The sequence below is a fragment of the Parambassis ranga genome, chromosome 17, assembly GCF_900634625.1.
Source record: "Parambassis ranga chromosome 17, fParRan2.1, whole genome shotgun sequence".
Taxonomy (NCBI): Eukaryota; Metazoa; Chordata; class Actinopteri; family Ambassidae; genus Parambassis; species Parambassis ranga.
This window is the reverse complement of record NC_041037.1, coordinates 3,789,815-3,809,796: the sequence shown is the minus strand read 5'-3', so window position 1 is coordinate 3,809,796 and position 19,982 is coordinate 3,789,815. Positions and strand designations below refer to the sequence as shown.

Below are 19,982 nucleotides of genomic sequence, written 5' to 3'. Positions count from 1 at the left end.
GTGTGTGTGCTGTTGAACTTGCTTGATGGCTGGAGGCACAGTTGGAAAAACACGTCATCTAAGTGACTAAAATGTGACATGAATCCTCTGTTGGTGCCGAGCTGGTTGGAAGTTATTTACCCTCAGTTACAGTTACAAGAACAGCCGATAAAGGTTAGAGTAAATGTTTCGTAACTGCTTTAGTGATGTCAGATGAGATGACCCATTTCCGCAGTCGTAGACACAACAACAGTCTTATTCTATCTGAAACGGCCCTTTGTATCATATTATATCATCATGAATGATTGATAACAAAGCTCTGGGTCATGACTTCCCTTTGGGTATGGATTTGTCATTATTCAGCTTTGATGACTTCCAAACATCCAGCAAGGGTCACACAGGCTGCTGACTGTATGAATAATTCTCTTCATTCATTTTACCTATTCATTGATTGATTATTTATGCATCCACGATTGTCCCGTTAATATGGAGGATCTTCTTGTTCCTCTAGCACATCTTCCTCCTCCTCCTCACAGTCTGAAATCAATCTTTGGATTATGGTCGTCGTTTTGAATAAATCCGGTGTGAATGTTTCGGTACAGTTTGTACCTGACGCCCCGTCCCGTTAGACATGCAGACTGACTTTCATCACAAGAGGGCAGCAGCGAGTGTGTTGTTGTGTCTGAGTCTGACCCAGTATTTTGTCTCCTCCACAGCATGTTTGATGTTGGAGGCCAGAGAGATGAAAGGAGAAAGTGGATCCAGTGCTTTAACGGTGAGACTCGCAGCCTTTGTGTGCGCCGCACGCTGCTCATCCAGCTGCACATTCTCCCACTGCATTCCTTCACCTGTGTCAGCTGTCCTGACGTAGTTTGGCCCTTTCCTGTCTCTTTTCCAGACGTCACTGCTATCATCTTCGTGGTAGCCAGCAGCAGCTACAACATGGTAATAAGGGAAGACAATAACACCAACAGGCTACGGGAAGCCCTGGACCTCTTCCGCAGTATTTGGAACAACAGGTGAGGAGGGGTTTCTCTGCTCTGCTGTTTTTCTTGTGTAGCTTCCTCCTCTGCCAGTGAGGCGGTGGTTATCTACACCTAAATCAACAGTAAACGCTGACAGCTGTGAGCCTCTCTGAGCTTCTTTAATGTCCTCTGTGTTTCAGATGGTTACGCACTATATCAGTCATATTATTCCTGAACAAGCAGGACATGCTGGCTGAGAAAGTATTAGCTGGAAAATCCAAAATTGAAGACTACTTCCCTGAATATGCTCGCTACACCATACCAAATGAAGGTGAGTGCCCCTCCCATTAATGTACAGATACTCTAGTTTGTCTCAGTCTGTGTTAACACTCACTCTGCTCTTTCAGCAACTCCTGAACCCGGTGAAGACCCCAGAGTGACGAGAGCTAAGTTCTTCATCCGAGATGAGTTCCTTGTGAGTATATATATATATATATACACCTGTCTGTCAGTTTATGTCTGGACTGAACTACTGAACACTCACAGTAACAATCGGATCCAGCTGTTCTGCCCCACAGCTGCCTTTCTTTCTTTTCTGCCTTCATTTTCGGCCTTCTCCCAGTATTGGACACAATGTTCTGGTGGATCTTCCCCATGGTCCCCGATGCTTTCCATTGTTTCTCCCACAAAAAGAATCATACCAGAGCTTAATAAGAACCACATGTGGTTGTTTTTTGGTCAGTGCCTCACACATTTAGCTGCTGGTGTCCTGTTTGTGATGCTTCGATGATGCCATTTTATTCCAGTTGTAGGTTGCCAGGGACAACAGATGAATATTGGCCTTCTAGGGCTAACCCTAGCTCATTTACAGTCATTTCTTTCTATTTATCAATGAGCACATCCTCGCAGTAAAGATTAATAACCCTCAGGTGGCTAAAGATTTTAGAGTTAAACCTGTATTTGAGGCCCTCTTGAAACACAAGGAATTATTATTCTTATTTTCACCAGCCCCTATGAAAGTTGTCTTGCTTCACTACAAAACAAGAAGCAGCTGTATTTCTCACAATGTACACATTTACAATAATCCAGACGGTTTTGTAACGAAGCCATAACACAGACTTCTGGCAACAGGAAATGTCAGCTTTTACATTTCGCTGTACTTCCCCTTGTGTATTGACTATGTAAACATTGAATGCGGTCACAAAAGTCACGTGAACGATGCGACTTTATGGCTGTCCTGTGGTTTCCTCACACAGCATGGGTAAACCTCAGTGTTCAGCTCGATCGCAGCACATTGTTGTAAACTTTAAATCTTTATCTAACCATGTCGAAACCTCACGTTTTAACGACATTCCATCCTGAACTCATTTATACAGCAGGGTCCACTATGTGGCACTTCTACTGTCTAATGTCATTATTAGTCACAGCGCCACCTTGTGGCCACAGGAAATGAAGCTTTTCTGTGTTACATTTCTCTTCTACTATGTTTATTGGATTTTATTTGAGGTTGTTCACACAAATAAATAAGACACAAAGGAGACATGTTTGTTTTTAGTTAGATTTTAGGGCTTTTTTTTTTACATTAACTTTTTGTATTTTTTTATAGAAACTTGTGTTGTATTCACTTTAAGTAACTTAAGACAACTTTGGGTTGTAGTCCTACAAGAGACAAACAAGACACACTTCAAGGAATGGATTTATTGTTGTTCTGTTGATGGGTAGAAAGAGAGAAATAATTAATTTTAGGTAGTGACTTAGTTCAAGCTACAGGGACAGAGAGTAGTCTGATGCTGTAAAAGGATTTATTGTAGGAGAAAGTATTGTATTGTGAGAAGAAAGGGAAACACAGTTAAGGCATCAAAAGACTGCAGCATAGCACAGCAGTCGTATGTGGCGTCTCACGTCTCTCTCACCCCTCAGCGGATCAGCACTGCGAGCGGCGACGGCAGACACTACTGCTACCCCCACTTCACCTGCGCCGTGGACACAGAGAACATCCGGCGGGTGTTCAACGACTGCCGGGACATCATCCAGAGAATGCACCTGCGGCAGTACGAACTCTTGTGATGGGAGACTGTCTCCGTCAGCCTTCTGTGTTTTTTCTCCACCATTCTGCATCCTTGACGAACCCTTCCTCCTCCTCCTCCTCATCCTCCTCCTCCTTATCCTCCTCCTCCTCCTCCTCCTCCTCCGCCTCCCCCCTCCTTCGTACTCCTCACCCCCAACGTCCCCCAGAAGAAACCCTCTGACCACCCCCTCCTGTCGAGGACTATGAAGTACTACTGAAGTGTGTCAAATCCTCTTCCTCTTTTTAACTTCTTAGCTTTTTGTACTTTTTTTCTCTGAGACCGATTCATCCCCACATCACCGATGTAAAAGGAAGGTTGGGGAACAAAGTTGTTGTGTGCCGCTTTTTTTTTTTTTTTTTTTTTTTTAATCCTTCCTTTTGAATGCCTTGATTTTTGTCATTCCACTAAGCCTTGGGCTACCTCCTTGTTTTATTTTTGCCCCCTCATGTTCCTTCTGGTTTTTTGGTTCTGTCGTTGGACCTGTGTGGAAACATAAAAACACACGTACAGGACCTCAGTGTAGAGGCAGAGTGTGTGTGTGTGTCTGTCTGTGTGTGTGTACTGAAGAGAAGGAGGAATGCCATGTGAGCGTGCACATGTGTGTTTATGTTAGTGTGCTGGTTAAAGTTGGCAGCACCGCCATGACTTTTGCCCCCTGCTTTTTTTTTTTTTTTTTTTTTTTTTTTCCTCCGCCGCCCCATCACCTCCACCCTCCAACCTGCTTCGACGACAAACCGTACGGAGAGGGGAGGGGGGTGGGAAACGAGTGGATGAAGTTAAATGCACTTTGCATCAGGTTCCTTAATAACTTTTATTTTTTGTTGTTGTAGTTTTTTTTTTTTTTTTTTTTTTTTTTCTCCAGAGGAAGCATACACACAATGTAGCATCATATTTAATACCCTGTCACAATGTTAGCTTGCCGAGCTGCAGGGTGGACCGAGCAGCCGAGAGATGTGTGGAGCCAAAAAAAAAACAAACAAAAAAAAAAGACGTGAAGACGGATTTCAAGTGAAGGAAAAGGGACTGAGCTCTCTGCACCTTAGCCCTGCTGCCTCCACGGACTCGGACCTGCCTACTTTTTTTTTGTTTTTTTTTTGTTTTGTTCTCCACACAAACCATCCTTTTAGCTTAGAGATACTGATGGGGAGGAGGGTGGAGGGTGGTGGGTGGGGGGACGAGAGAGAAAAATGTATTGTTTTTTTTTTCAGTTTTTGTTTTTGTTAACTTGTACACTGTGCAAGGTTGAATTATCCTGTACAGACTGTAAAATGTAATATTATTTTGTACAACTTAATTGAAAGAAAAACAAATCTACTTGTAGATCTTTGTGCCTTGATTATGGCTGTACCTGTAAATGAGCTCAGATGTAAGTATGTTTTCGACTGCGCTGTACAGCTTGATGTCAAACTCTATCGGCAGCGAAAGACTGCGGGTAGGGGACTTTCTCTGTAGAGTTTAGTTTTTTCTGGTTTATAAAAAAAAAAGGAAATGCTGTTTAGTAAAAAATAAAAAATAGGGAAAAAATCCTAAAAACCTGTATACATTATGCAAATTAACCACTTACCTGCAGTGAAGACCAGATGTTGCAGCGCCATGCCTTTTTTGTTTGTTTGTTTTTGTTTCTGTTTGTTGTTTTTTTTCCCTTCTTTTATTATTTTTTTTTTTTAAATTTCACAGCTTTAAAACAAACATTGGAAATCCATTGAAAGTGTCCAAATTGCAACCTGGTGTTGTTTTAATAGGAACCAACGTTTTTTTTGTTTTGTTTGTTTTATTCGATATGAAGTGTGTCTGAGAATCTGTACTGATGTGCGTGCCTGTGCGCATGTGTACATAAAACAAACATAGACTCACAGACGCATTCTGTGTGTGTGTGTGCGCGTGAGTGTGTGTGTGTGTGTGTGTGAGGGCGAGTGCGTGTTGTGTGTAAAATTTTATAAATGTATGTACATGTAAATTTATAGGTCTATATAAATATATATGTACAATTATACATGTTTAATTATGTGTGTGCCTAGGTGTACATACCTATGTATGTATACGGTAAATATGTATACATACACACATAGGAAAGCATGTTTAGAATGGAGATGAATAAATGAGAGCGTGCAATATTAGTAATTCTTTGGTCCTTTGGAGCCATACCCAATGGCACAGGCACTATGAATGTGTGAGCAGCACCCAACAAGACAAGCTCTTCTCCTTGTACAAACAGCATCAGCCTTTTTCTTCTGCTACAGTACACGTCTATCCCCAAAAGAGAGTGAACTGACTGGAGGTGCAAAAACCTTGTTTGGCCTGGGAGGATGATTAAATGACATTTTTATTTTCTTTAAATAAAGAGGCACATTAGAGGACTTTGCTTTATTTCCATCTTGGTGTCCAGTTGTGTTCAGATTTTTCTGCCTATTATGTGAGAGTCTTCAGCATTTCTGCAGGAGGTCATTTTACACACATAAAGAGTTAAAATATGACGATACAAAGCGATATTTCAGAAACAATGTTACACGTGTAGAAAAGCAGGTCGGAACGTTTTTGGAGTTTCGTGAACACAACATGTTTTTTGAACGTTTTTATTGTAAAGTTGCTGAAAATTGTCCCGGCAGACCACGACAGCAGTTCATCAGGAGAGCGGAGCATCGAAGATTTGAGCTTTTAGACGCCACAGCTGCCTTTAACCTCTGTGTCCCCTGTGTGTTCTACCTTCTCTGCTTTTGATTGAGTCATTTTAGAGTTAAAAGTTGGTGATGACACACACACAGAATCATCTATAATGAGCCTGATATTTGTTGTACAGCCAAAAATGATGACACAGGGACATACAATCTAAGTATTGATTAAAGCCTTAGAGATAAAGAGGTTTGATAGAATACAAATATAGATTAATATACACTGATATTTTAAGGATGTTTCTCTTTTTGTTCACATCCAGGTCACGAATATGAAACTTTGTATGTTGTCTTTATTCTGTTACATGAGGCAGAAGGGTTTTTTTAGTGAAAATTACAAACAACATTTTATAATTACTTCATAATTTTAAATACTTTTGGTTATAAGGCGATTTCAGGACGTGCTCGTCTCAACCTGTCCAGACTGCAGAGGACAAAGCGGGGTGAGAAAACAGATTGATGGTTTTTAGGATATCACCCTGGGCTCTAGTGCAGCTTAACACTTGATATATTCATCAAAACTCTAGTGACTAAATCAGCAGATAATGATGTTGTTTGTCGCAGATGATGCTGATGTTAAACTATGAGACGCTACAATATACCAAAGATAACATCTGTTTTGTCCAGCCCATCAGAAGTTGTAGATTTATTTGAATTTCTGCAGGTTTAAAACCTCTTCATCACCCCGGAAACACTCAGAAACAAGCTGTAAGATTCTAATTTATTTATGTACAGATCATCAGAAACATTTCAACAATCAATGTGGCGACAGCCCTCACAAACATTTGGCACAGAAAGTCAATAAATAATAAATATCTTTTTTTTTTCTGGTCATAAAAACATTGTGTGACATCAAACAACAGAGTGTGAGATGATGGATGAGTGTGTTCACATCAGAGGAGAGAGACATTAAAGCACCTCTAAGGTCACCACCTTGAATCAGACAGTAAGTATTTACATTATGTACTGTTTGGTTTGTCCTGCTTAATGCCGTGTGTGTGTGTGTGTGTGTGTGTGTGTGTGTGTGTGTGTGTGTGTGTGTGTGTGTGTGTGTGCGTGCGCTTTCTAAGGATTCAGTCACACATTTGTCAGTCTGAGAAACTTCCACACCACTTGATTGGTCACAAGAATTTGGTACAGGTCACCACAGGCTGTACCACCAGCAGCAGCAGCAGTGATAAAGTTCCTTTTAAAGACATGTAAAATATATACTGGCGTCCTTCACAGTGTCGCAAAAACATTTGGACAAACAGGTCAAGGTTGTATGAACACGTTTTTTTTTTTTTTTTCGCCCACAAAAATGTCACATTTACCGGCTCCAGTGAACTCCCTCGTCATGGCTCTGTTCCCTGGGAACGTGGTGCACTGTGGGCTGTGCTCACAGAGACTTGTGCTTCCCCAGCAGACAGAGGCTGAGGCACTGCAGCAGCCCCTTCATCCACAGACAGTGAGCCAGGAACAGCAGCAGCAGGCAGGCTCCGGCTGAGCAGTACACCCCGATCACCGTGCTCTCCTCCGGCATGAAGCACTTTGACATGGTGTAACTGCTGGGTGACACCGATGCCTGGAAGGAGAGATACACCCAATTTACATCTGCACAGGTTAAGAACTCTTCAGCCACCAGGGGGCGTCGTAAGATTAAAAATAAAAACTAAACTGGGCTGCAGTGACACAAATGACCCCACAAAATCAAATTAAATATCCACGCTAGAGTTTTGGTTTTTCACATAATCGTATTTATTAATTCTAAATTATGATAGCATCCCCTGATGGTCATGTGACATCATCGAAAGCTCCAGAAAAGCTACTGATGCTAAATTCAAGTTCACTATAACATCATGTTGTCACATTTTGACACTGATGTGGAAGTTTAGTGTTAATAACAAAGAGAATTTAATCTCATTTTAGATCCTATGACAAACAAAATAGACCAAATGTGCTTTTATTTTGATAGTCCGCAGCCTACAGCTCAACAATTAGGCGAGGAATAAAATGTTCCACACATACAGTTCTTCGTGGTTTCAAATGTTCTTTTTTTGACATGAGGTGGAGTTCTGTCCATATTGATCTAAAATGTTGCTCCAATGGAATAAATGGAACTTTTTCTAGTGTATTTTAAATGAGCCTTACACAAGTTGTGTTTCCAAACTATATGAACATGCACATTTAAAGGAGGACTCATCATGTGACATATGTAATGTCTGTATGTTTGTTTTATTTACGTCTCCAGATGAAGTAGTGGAAATGATTTAAATCCATGTAGGGCTGTGTCTGTGGCCACCTGGTGAAGTAGTTAACCCACTTTTAGCTCTGTTTTTAGTCTCCACCCTCTCCTCAGGTGAACATCTGGCTCTCAAGCTGCTGTGCTTCACTCAGCTAGTTGCTAACTGCTAACAAAGCTTCTTCTCTGACAGCCCGCTGAGGCCAGATCTGACCCAGTGAAAGCACCAACACAGTAAAAACAGTTGTGGGGCCCGGGCAGCAAAAACCTTTCAGCGGAGTCGTGTGAGGTCATTCGTTGACATCTTTAGTCGTGTGTTTTCACTCACCAGGATGAAGCTGGGGTTGTTCCTGTTCCTCCAGCTGAAGGACGGCACGCTGACTTCTGGGTACTTGTTGTCATGGAGAACCTCACATCCGCTATGGGTGTGTCCGCTCAGGATGAGGCGGGGTTTAAACCACTGCAGCAGCTGAGGACAGAAACACACACAGATCTGTCTCAAAAGGCCGGTTGCTGCTCCCTTACAGAATCATCATCATCACCATCCTCATCATCACGTTTTTGGATGAGCCTATTTCTGACAGTGGCTCATAGAATTGGACGCTTCGGAGGAGATCTACGCTCTGAGAGAGGAGGAGAAGGAAAAAAAAAAAGGAAACGGAGCGGCGGTGTGTGGAGACTGCAGAGAACTCACCCTCTGTGAGGCCTCCTTTGACAGCACGTCATACTTCTCTCTGAACAGCAGGTGTCGCTCTTCAGGCGGCGCAGCGTCCTGTCCTGTGCAGCCGGCATCGCTCACTCTGTACAGAGGATAGTGCTGGAAGGAGAGACAAACCAAAGTGTTGTCAGGTTTTTGGAAACAATAAGCAGCAAAGTAACAAGATTGTGCAACAACTTAACACACAATATACACAACTGTGTGCAAACTTCACTTTTGTTTGGACAAAGTGAAGAAGGTTATAACAAAATAAGGCTGATAAAAATCACTCCATTGAATGAACGCCTCACAGCTCTTTTTGTCGGTGTCAGTGAAATATTCAACATCAAATATAAACCTTTTGTGCATCTTACAATACATTTATTTTATGTTTTATTTAGTTTATGTTTTTATAAATATCTGCTGTGTGGTACTTGTGTTGTGGTGCAGTGTTTGGGGTTATGAGATGATTTGTTTCTTTACATTTCATGTTATCATGAATATTATGCTCAGATTGTATCAACAGTGTCAGGATGTATTTCATTATAGAATGCATACAGGCTTATCTGTAGAGGTGCACAGGGGGCGCTCTGACAGAGATGATTTGTTTTTCTTTGACCTTTAATTTTCTACAGTTTTAAAGGTTAGGGTAGGAGATTTTCATTCTGATGCACTTTTTGTTAAATTCGTGTAACTTCTCTTTACAATCCGATAGCAACCGATTAGTTCGGCAGATTAGCATTAAAACGAAGAATATGAATCATCTGTGGAAGCTATAAAACACTAAAAACATCAGCCAATCCTCCGGGTGGACCCTGCGCGGAGTATTGGCTGGTTGTCACTCTCTTCCTGCTCTGCGCGCACCAGAGAGGTACGTGCATGATGGCCGAAGTCACAGACCGCAGCTCGTCTTCAGGTAATGCGTCCATGTGATTGGGAGGCGTGGCTTCGGGGTGAGCTCCGAGAGAAAGGGGCGTGCGTTTACTTTCGAAATCTGGCTGACTCTCACTGAGTTTTCAGAATCTCCTACCCTACCTTTAAGGATGACTGAAAACCAACAGAATTTAAATAGAGACTTTCGTTTTCTCTGTTACCTCGAAAACAGAAACGTCAGTTCCATCAAAACGCTTCCAGACATTTAGGTAACTATGGCATGTGTTAATAAAAATATGCCCATGGTCGCCAGATTAGCAAAACTGGATTTTATGCTGGCAATGTGGACAGACAGCTTTAAGGTGGCTCACAGGTGTCAGAGAACCAAAATATATTTGAAGTGGTTTATTCTGACATGACATATATTAAACTGTTGTTTTTAAACAATATGGAGTAATTGTAGATTGTGTTATTCTGGGCTCCTCCCCTCAGAAACAGGCTCTCCTTAAAGCAGGCATGGTTGCTGTACTGGAGGTCTCCTTCACCCCATGTTTGATGTAATGGCTTAATGAGATGCTTTCTGTTACTAAAACGGAACTCATACAGAAATAAGTGCCTGCAGGATGTATGGAAACCACCGCTGATGCTGCTTGATGTGGCCTCACTGTACAACTAATGTATATTTCTGCCTGCGTCCTGTTCTAGTTTATAATCTGATGGATAGTTTGATGATGTGGATGTTTGTGTGGCTGTTTTTCTGTCCTTTTTGTTAACATAGACAGCGTCCCAAGAGGCCTACATTTCTATTACCTGTTCTCAATTTTGTGGGATTTGTAAGACATATAAGGACACTGGGTGTTTTATGTCTTGTGATCTGGTACCTGTCTTGCTTGTGTTGGTAGGCTACACCTGTCAGTCTGTGTCTGACAAATTATTCCTGCCAGAGCGATGTCCTGTTTTGGTGTAGTGGAGATCACACACAGACAGTTAACGTGCGGTTTACCTGTAACATGATGGGGGGTGTCGGAGGATAGAGCTGCGAGCCTTCACAGCCGTCCGTCACTCCGCCGCCGGACTGTGAGTTCTGCAGAGAACATGAAGAATTAGAATCAGCTGAATGTTCACCTCGGTCAGCATTGTTCTTTCTGTGCTTCAGCTGCTGTCTGCAGTCAGGCGGCAGCCATGCTTCATGCACTTTTACTAACAAACAAACACCTGCTCCTCGTACAGTATCAGAACAGGTGCTGACAGCACAGAAAGTGTGCGACTGACTCCCAGAAGTTTCCTCCCACCTGAAGAGAACAGTTGAGGTCTCTGGAGAGCTTGATCAGTTCCTTTTCCACCGACTGGCAGATGGGACAGCCGTCGCCGTGCAGGGCCACGCTGTTCACCAGCAGAAAGCTGCACACAGACACAGAGGGATGCAGCTTAACACAACGCTTCTTCTGGAGGCTTCACTCCAATTCTACCCAACTCTACTGAAGGGTTTCTAATGGGTGCAGTGGGAAGAGCTGAGTGGCTTTTGAAGGTGCGCATGTTGCAGCATGATGATCTCACAGGGTGGGATTATCAGTCAATGTAGCATCCAGTCTGCCATCAGCAGCACTTTATACAGTCTCTGATTCTAACCTCTCTACAGTCATGTGACAGACATTGATCAATGAATGAACCTCGGCCTGAAGCTCATGGTAGGTGGATGCAGGGTGCGTTTGTTTTTTAGCACCTCTGCACCTCTGGATACTGGACTACAGCCAAGACCACGAAGCACATCATGTCAGAGCTGGAGCTCAGGTTGAACAGTTGTTGTGATCAGCTGCACCTGCCTGATGGGACCATAACACCGCCCCTTCCTCCACCTTTCAGTCTCCCTCACAGCCAGCAGACTCTCCACCCACACCACATTATTTACTCCTCTTTGTTTGTGCCATAATTGTTGTCACCTCACCGACGCACCTCGCTCACCTCACGTACGTCACTCGCACATGCGCGTTGCACATCTTCGTGGTCTGGCGGGACAGATTTAAACGGAAGGATGTATGTGTTTGTAAGTTTTGAGATAAACTTCCAAATATAGGATTTTTTTTTTTATTATTACATTACGCGACTTTGGTGTCAGTCTCCGTGTGGACGTGTGGTACAAACGTGGCTGAAGCTGTGAAGCAAGCTGTGGACTCACGGAGTAACTTTATCAACAGCTGAAGTCTGATTAAACCGGTAAGTGCGTTTTTTTTATGACCATGTTTCACTGTATTACGCTTTATTTTTTTGCTTAAATAATCAGTTGTTTTATTAAAGCTTTCCAAAGTTAGCAGGGTTGTGTGTTCAGCAGGTCGGTGTGTGCTTGTTTAGCTGTGTGTGTGCAGGCTAAGCTAGGTTGCTAGCAGATGTTCACAGACATTAGGAGTTGTTTAACCGGCATGTGAAAACAAAACTGCACCTTCATCTTGTTGTTCATATTCATATGACTTTAACACCATGGGCGCCCCTGGTCTAGCTGAACTTTACTGTCTGTTCCTGCTCTGAGTGACTGCTTTTTGTCCACAGTGTCTGGCTTAAAACATGATCTGACCTATTTTCCGTCCTCCTCATTGATTTCAAGTGTTTGTGATTTTGTTTAAATACACAATGGCCCTGTACTAATTGATATGCTTGTGTGTGTGTGTTTTTCATTGGATAGTCTGGAGACATCAGACATTGTGGCTCATCTGAAGGCAGCAGCACTAAGAGGCCTCCTCATGTATGTGTGATGACGCAACTAAGTTCCTCCTAAAGTGTTCGGTAAGTAATATTAATGTCATGAACAGAAATAATATCACTGTGGAATATGATTTTATAGACACTGTGATGGGCCTTGACAGAAACAAACCAGAAAACATGTACCATCCACATTGTGGAAAGAATTATGTGTCATTGCCAAATTTCTTTCTTTCTTTCTAAATATTGCTGTATTGATGCCATCTCCTCCTCCATTCCGTCCAACGCTGTTTAAAACTCGTGCACCGACACAGCTGAGTAGAAACAGGAAGTGACTTTTACACTATCGGGTTCTGTCCAATCAGAGACAAGAAGCGTTGTCCCTACCCTTTCCATGATCTGAATTGTTGTTGTCTTTTGACCTTCAGGGCCACCGTATAAAGTGTACCTGTTACACCTATTGTATGCGGTGATCCCACTAGAGTAGTTTGGCGTAATTTAGATTTTAGGGTTAACCTGACATGCACATCTTTGGTGTGTGGGAGGACACCGGTGAGGTACTCAGACAAAACCCACACAGTCCACACTGCACCACCGTCACCTCATGTCATGTAGAGTTTAAATCTGAATCCAGTTACCTTCATTTAAACTCTTGCATATTAGCTCCAAATACAACATGATCTGCTCAGTTTAGCAGCTGATAGGAGGAAATGTGATTTATCCAGAAATAATTTGGGATAACGTTCCTGGAGGCTGTTGCTGGAGCTGGTTGGGCTTTTCTTAAAGTTGAGTGTATTGAGTGTTGTTTGCTCTGTGAAATAGTTTCTGTGACAATAAGATTTGTGTACAAAGCCAAAATCAACAAACATGTGGCAGGCTGGGATTTTGTTTCGTCTTCTCTGCAGTATTCTCTGCATTACTGTGATACACAAGTAAAAATAAAAAAGCTTTATCCAGGTGATCATCTTGCAGGTTGGATGTTGGATGGCTTCTAATTTATGTTGTTGTGATTTGTGGACAAAAAAAAACACTCACATGTGTTGGCAGAGATAAAGAAATGTCGGCTTTAAAGGCAGCACAATTATTTTAATTGTGCCTCTAAGTTGATGGTTAGCAAACAGTTGCCTTTTAGCAGTAAAGAGCAACATTAGCTTGTGTTACAGTTGTGTTTCTAATGCTCTCTATTAGGAAACATCTGGTTGGACTTTCACCAGCTATAAATGACAACAAAATGTTAATTGTAGGTGTCATTTATGTGGTTTTATCAACTGTTAGAGAGTGTGTTTGTTTACATATATATAAGTTAGGTAAAACCTCTGGCTGCGTTCTGTCTCTGTGGCTCACACACAGGCTAAAGGGGATTAAACATTTCTGGCTGCCCGGTCACATGTTTGCAGCTGTGTGGCAGGTTTCTTCATGCATCACTCACTTTACTCCTTTTTTGGTGACAATCCTGGTGGAGGAAGCATTGAAGACCTTCTCGAAGCGCTGCAGCTTAAACCAGTCCATCCTGCAGTGAGACAGAGGAAAAAACACTGCTGCTTAGTCAGTCAGTCTGCCTGTCTGTCTGTCACGCACAGTTACATAAGAGCTGTGCCATCTCACTTCCTGCTGCACAGCGCCAATCAAAGCGCATAATCCCACATTTCTGAATCATCAAATACTGAACTGTGGGATGATTTAATGCATCGCTTTGTGTTTTCTTCCCCCGAGAAATTAAGAAAAAAAACTCCTACAAAAAGGCTGTTACATATGGGGGCTGGCCACAATAAAAACGCAACATCTCTGCAATATAATGCAATTCTACACAACACAACACAAAAAATGTAGGCGCACAAATTACCATACTGATGACTGAAGACATTAAAAAAATGAAATCTATGATCAGGACTGCACTCGTTTCCTTGAAGCTGCTAATCTATATGTTTAATGTGATTTATAATATATTAGTTTCAGGTTTATCAACCAGACTGTTGAGGCAGTGCAGCAGTATAAATACCTCATTACTGTTTGCATTAGTACACATATTTTTACTTCCTCTTTCACGCTTGGTATGGACCACTCCATATGAGGAACTGAAATAGATTAAAGGGCACAACTGTGGAAAAAAAATGCTGATTTGACCCTTAATCTTGTGTAACTGATCCTGATGCTGCTCTCCTCTGGCTGCAGATGCCACCATACAGAACAAAGAGCCTGTAAATCTCTTCTGTCCCTGCTGCAGTCAGTGCGATTTTATTCATCGTGCGTTTAAGCATCTATGCTTCATTGTCTTCATATTTTAATATTTTTGTTGCTTTTATGCCCTTTACCTATATTGATGATTGATTGTGATGGATAAGTGTGTGGCCTGTTCTATAAGGGGTTATAGGTTTAGACTGGATGTTTGCCCTGTGGAAGGGTTTTTGCTGAACCTGGGGGCTTTCTTAAAAATAAGTGCAGCTCTCTGTTCGCCTCCCTCAACACACCTCGCTGTTACCTCCATGTTTGGGTTCTAGTTGGATCCGCTAGTTCAGGGTGTTTGTAGTTGTGGATATGAAACAATGTTGAGTTTTATTTGGAGTGTAGAACGTCAACTCTTCCCCTGTTTGTAGTTTTCTAAAGCTTCTTTCAAATCATACATGACATGGCTGCCTGTCATTCAGGCGTGGGTCACTTTTACATGAACGTTCCTGACAGCTTCTACAACACTGACAGACAGAGCTGTGTGAGGAACTCCTACAGCTCCTTTCATTCATATTCCTTCTGTTCCTGGATGTGCACTGTCTGTCTTCCTTTTAATCCTTGTCGATCAAAAGCCTGCAAAGAAATGCGCTGATATTGAGACATCCTTACATATCTTACAGGATAGCCGCCTCCATTTTTACACTAAGCAACATGTCAGCTGGTCACTGTAGCTGCAGACAGATACAGAGTTTAGCACTGTTTGCTTGGACTATTTTCAGCTGTGGATTAATACATATTTGATGCTCTTATGAGCAGCTGGGTGGAGCTGAACAATAAAAATGATGCCAGTTGGGTTTTTTCCCCCCCAACATTCCTGCTGTAGCTTCAACAGAGCTCATCAGTGTCTCCAGTACACAACCTCGCCTTTATCTCAATAAAACCGACTCGCATGTCATTTTTTTTTTCTGTAGTTATGTAACCAGGACAAAGTTAGGACTCCTGTTTTTTCTGTTCCTGGCTCTTTTATTGACATCTTATAGCGGCACATAAATGTCTTCTGTTACAAAAACTCTTTGCAGCTATTAATAATCTAATAATAATGTATCTAATCATCTTGTGCGGAGGTGCTTGAACACATTTAGAGCAGTGAATTCAAATTGTTCAAAAGCACTTAGTGCTGAACCCTCCCTGAAACTATGCAGAGCAGAAGAACCGGTCGGTCTCCTACAATAAAAACGGAGAAACAATAAGCATGTGAGGTATGTCCTTACTCATAATGGAAACCGATGTCGTGATTTCCAACCAGCACAACCAGTTCTGTGTCTGTGGAGTGTCTGAACATCCTGTGGAAGCGGCGCACGTCGTCCTCCCAGTGCTGCAGAGACCAAACACAAACACACAGCTGAAGTATATACATGCTCCAGCAGCACATGCCTCTAATAAGGAGAAACCTCTTCTGGGAATCTCACCAGCCTATAAGTGGGATCTCTGTTGAGTTGTCCAGCAGCACCCATGGGCGGCTTTGATTTACACAGCTCCTTTAATTACACCTCAGAGCTTTGCAGTGTGTTTTTGAGGTGCTGCTTTTGATTAGTGATGTGATGTTACAAGTAAAAATGCCAAATAATAAGCTCATCCCAGCTTCTTAAATGGGAGCATTTGAATCATTTATATACAATATTAATGTAAAGTCACTTTAGGGCAACTATTCCAATAATTTATTCTTCTTTAAAATAATTTATCAGGCAAAAAAAAGCCCTAAAACCACTTTTATATTCCCCTTCTTCTCTGTGTTTAATAACATTTTAGTTTAATATGTGTTTCTTTTCTCCCTGTAACCTCAAATAAGTGTCTTAATGTCTCCTTTTAGAAAGATGTCCTGTGCTGTGTGTACAAAGTATACAAATCATTCTTAGCTGAAGATGTTTTTTTAAACCAAAAAAACATTTCAAGCGGATCATCTGGAGTTTTGGGAATTATTTGTTTTTGTAAAACATCTGAGTTCTTCCTCTTTTTCTGATTAGTTGCCAGCCAAGTGAGAACATGGTGGAGATTTCTGTGTCTGCCGCCCTGTTTCCTTTTTGAATTTTTTAATGAGGCTTTTGTTGCTCATCATTTCTTCCGTCTGACTTGATTGATCCTTCTGTGATTTGTGAGCACTCTCAGGGGATTTTTTTTGTTTCAGCAGGATGGATGAACTGTGGAGAGGCTGCAGCTGTTTTCCTTAAAAAAAACCTGCAGCCTCAGGCCCGGATGATGAGGATGAGGATGATGATGATGACCGGTGAACACCGGCCTCTGCTCTGTATCCACATTCTGCTTTCTGAAGCATCACCACGACCAGCAGCAGCAGCAGCAGCAGCAGCAGTGTGGGTTTGCAGACAATGCAAGAATGAAAACAGGGAACTCTGCGTTACCTTCTGCGAGCTCCACTTGCCTTCGTCGAAGATGTCCCCGAGAATAAACACTATTTCGGGCCTGAGCAGCCACAGCGCGGTCTGGAAAGCCCGCTCCATCTGCCATTCCCTTTGGACACAGCAAGTCAGCGTTATCGCTTGTTTTTGTTTACAAACCCTGCAGCGCCCGGAGCGCAGACAGCATGGATGTGGTGGTAGATGGTGTGATGATGAAAATAAATAATAATAATAATAATAAAAAAAAAAGATGCCATTACCTCCTCAGCTTGTCGAACCAGTGTCCGCCAACGGCTCCGAGCAGGTGGGTGTCTGAGAGCACCATTGCGCGGACCGTTGAGTCCACCGGCTGGCCGTCGATGCCCTCTCCGCCCCGGGCATGACTGATCTTCGGCCAGGCGCACTTGAGGATGGTCGGAAAGTAAATGAGATACTCGCAGAAGAAGAATGCGCCGCCGACCATCACAATCAGAAGCACCGCAACCATCCATTTGGCGCTAAACCGCGGCATTTCTTTGTTATTCGGCGTTTGGGATGCCCTGAACTGGCGCACTGGCGGTGATGGAGCGGTCCATGAGGCATCTTCACCTCTTGGCACAGTTCAGGTCTCCAGCCGTGTGATATTCATGGTTGTTTTTACTGCGCTGATGATGAAAAAACAAACGAGCTTCTGATGGAGTCCGGATGATTCAGGGTAGAAGATAAGAAGTTTGAATATTGTGGGGCAGACAGAGCAGTAACCGCAGCCAGCCGATGCTTCACAATCACAGCTCCACAGTCTGAGTGATCAGTCAAGCTGGGAACAACGCTTCCGGTCAGAGGTTTCAAAAATAAAACCATAAAAAAAAAAACAGAAAGAAAAGAAACTCACACCTGAATAAACTATTCTTATTTTACTTCATTTCTGACAATATGAAAATTGAACAAATCACCTGTGACAGATCCTGTGTTCAAAGGCAATCAAACTCTTGTTATTATTATTATTCCGTACGTTTTTTGGCTCAGCATATCTTCAGAATGCATGGGCCGATTCAAACCATTCAAACATCAAAAGATTCAGCTCATTCAGGACATTCCCGGAAACCTTCAATAATAATTAGAAATATTATAATATTAAAAATATTAAACATTTTCCATGCCTTCTGCAAAATGCTACTCCTACAAATTACAAGATAGAGAAACCATTCGAAGCTTAAAATACTTCCAACATCTTGGGTCTTCAAAACTTGTATACAGAATTTGGAAATTCAGCTCTGTCTTCAAATGGCCGGGGATTAAAGATGAAGTGGTTTTTGAGGTCTCTTCTGAGTTTAACATTAGTGTGTATTGCGTGGAATGTGGCGTTCAAAGCAATGCTTCAGCTGTGGCAATCAAACTTGCATTTTCTTCAGGAAATGCCCTTTTCTAGTTTATATTTTAATCACTAGACATTTTTAGTGTTTTTGTTTTTTTCTGTTATTTACTATTTTGTATGAATATTTTACAATACCTGACTTTTAATATGAGTGTGTGCCAAGATATATAAATACTAAATAAGATATGGATAAGGATTAAATAATTCAACAGATTATTTACTCAAGTAAAACATTCTGCCAAATTAAAATAGGCCTATAATCCACTGCAGGTGCAAGTCCTGCAATAATATTATGGAAGTCTTAGGGCTATGATGAGGCTTAAAAATTGTGATTATTATATCAGTCTATCTATTTTTGTTGTTGCTCATGTTCCTGTTTAAAGATGTGAAGGCATTTAGTTTTATTTTGAAAGTGTCACACACTTCCTGTATTTTTTTTTTCCTTCCAGCACTGGCTGGCTTGAAAATGTGTCTGTGAGGCAGAGAGAGGCATTTGAACTTAAAGTAATTACAGCGTAGTCATCGGTGTGGGGATAATGAAAGCATTGTGTTGACAAATCTGATCAGTAAAAGGGCCACAAACACAAACGGATGGAACGCAGCCAGAAACGGCACGACAAATAAGATTATGTGATTAAGAGCAGAAATCTAATCAGCTGCTGAAATGCTTGTGTGTGCAGCTCTGTCAGCTCTGAGGGAGTTCCTTTCACTGATGCAAACTGCTCTAATCATAGCCCGAGAGGGTATACCTGCTCAACCAGTCGGTTTGGAGGCCTGCTCTGCCCGCTCTGCCCTCTCACACATTTAGAACAAAAGGCACATTTACATCCTTCCCTCTGTGTCTTGTCCCTTAAAAATGTTTCCTCCAGCAATGTAAGATGTGACTCGTGCAGAATGAGGAAGCACAGGATCAACTGAAGGGGAAATACCTCTCAGTTTTCAGGCTTGGGACTGGATGTGAGCATGAATAAGCATTTGTGTTTTGTCTCCAGACTCAGGGTGGAGGCCCCCCCAACTCGGCTAACCCTGCTCCAGATGTAGTATGTGGGGAGTAAGAGGCTTATTTTCAGTGTCTTATGTTAGGTTTTATCACTTTATCACAGTAATACTAAATCATTGCAGCTCCCATTTACCATAATATCTCAAAGTTGTATACAGGAAAGAAGTATGTAATAACAAGTAAATCTGATATATCGAATGCTTTAAGCCAATTTAAACAAGTTCTACATGCATCATCATTTCATATAATGTAAGAAAACAAACAAAAAGTATTCTTGTTTCTGCACTCTAATGCTTTTTCAAAATAAAAGTTGCAAGAAATATAATTTAAAAGTGAACCAAATGCAGCTTTGGTCCTTTGACCTCGTACACTTTAGCATGATTGAATCATTGCAAAACTCATCTATTATCACATCTCAAAACAGAAAAAATATGTGAATCAAAATAAATCGGATAAATAAACGCTGCAGGTTTAGCAAATAAAAGTCATAATAAAAATATGTACTCAGTGCATGCTGTAGTTCAGGGATGTTTGAGCATCTAGTTATTAACTAGAAGCTAACATGCAGAATGTTGAGGATTCTCAGTCATTTGCACTCAGAAGGTTGAAGCGAGGCAACTGAACATGTGGCTATCACATCTGGACACTTGTCAAAGCCACAAAAAAAGAAGACCCACCAACAAGTGGAAAAAGGACAACAATCAGCGGACTGTCAGAGAAACTCAGCAGGATCTTTAACAACCAGGACATCCCGGTCCATTTTAAACCGATGACAACACTGAGACAGAAACTGGTTCACCCGACAAGGACAAAACTCCCAGGGAGAAACACAGCAATGTGATATATGCAGTCCAGTGCAGTGAGGAATGCTCTGATCTGTA

The 19,982-nt window shown here is 41.9% G+C and overlaps 2 protein-coding genes across 4 annotated transcripts in view; one reads left to right on the top strand and one right to left on the bottom strand.

Annotated features, from left to right (window-relative positions):
* The window catches only part of LOC114449369 (guanine nucleotide binding protein (G protein), alpha activating activity polypeptide, olfactory type), a 35,193-nt gene extending 31,528 nt beyond the window's left edge, over positions 1-3,665 (top strand). For both annotated transcript variants that reach the window (XM_028426972.1, XM_028426973.1), the window contains exons 8-12: positions 696-754; positions 878-998; positions 1,145-1,275; positions 1,352-1,419; positions 2,865-3,665. In XM_028426972.1, the coding sequence (XP_028282773.1) occupies positions 696-754; positions 878-998; positions 1,145-1,275; positions 1,352-1,419; positions 2,865-3,011 (526 nt within the window). In that variant the 3' untranslated portion in view covers positions 3,012-3,665. The remainder of the gene's footprint in view (positions 1-695; positions 755-877; positions 999-1,144; positions 1,276-1,351; positions 1,420-2,864) is intronic.
* Positions 3,666-6,450: 2,785 nt separating this feature from the next.
* On the bottom strand, positions 6,451-17,519 carry mppe1 (metallophosphoesterase 1). Of its 2 annotated transcripts, XR_003671987.1 has the most exons (10): positions 17,008-17,519; positions 16,751-16,859; positions 15,605-15,708; positions 13,597-13,677; positions 10,766-10,874; positions 10,477-10,557; positions 8,598-8,720; positions 8,232-8,372; positions 6,996-7,246; positions 6,451-6,868 (listed from the first exon to the last, which is right to left on the bottom strand). XR_003671987.1 is itself a non-coding variant. In XM_028426975.1 (9 exons), exons 1-9 carry the CDS (start codon positions 17,256-17,258, stop codon positions 7,061-7,063), a joined length of 1,185 nt encoding a protein of 394 aa, XP_028282776.1. In that variant the 5' UTR covers positions 17,259-17,519; the 3' UTR covers positions 6,451-7,060. The 2 variants fall into 2 exon arrangements, 1 of the variants encoding a protein (XP_028282776.1); XM_028426975.1 differs by having other exon boundaries at positions 6,451-7,246.
* Positions 17,520-19,982: the final 2,463 nt, after the last annotated feature.

Coding starts and splice junctions, on each gene's coding strand:
- mppe1 (XM_028426975.1), bottom strand. CDS start 17,258: ATGCCGCGGTTTAGCGCCAAATGGATGGTTGCGGTGCTTCTGATTGTG. Junction 15,709..16,750: donor GCAAGTGGAGCTCGCAGAAG/GTAACGCAGAGT, acceptor TGGTCTCTGCAG/CACTGGGAGGACGACGTGCG. Junction 13,678..15,604: donor GACATCGGTTTCCATTATGA/GTAAGGACATAC, acceptor GTCTCACTGCAG/GATGGACTGGTTTAAGCTGC.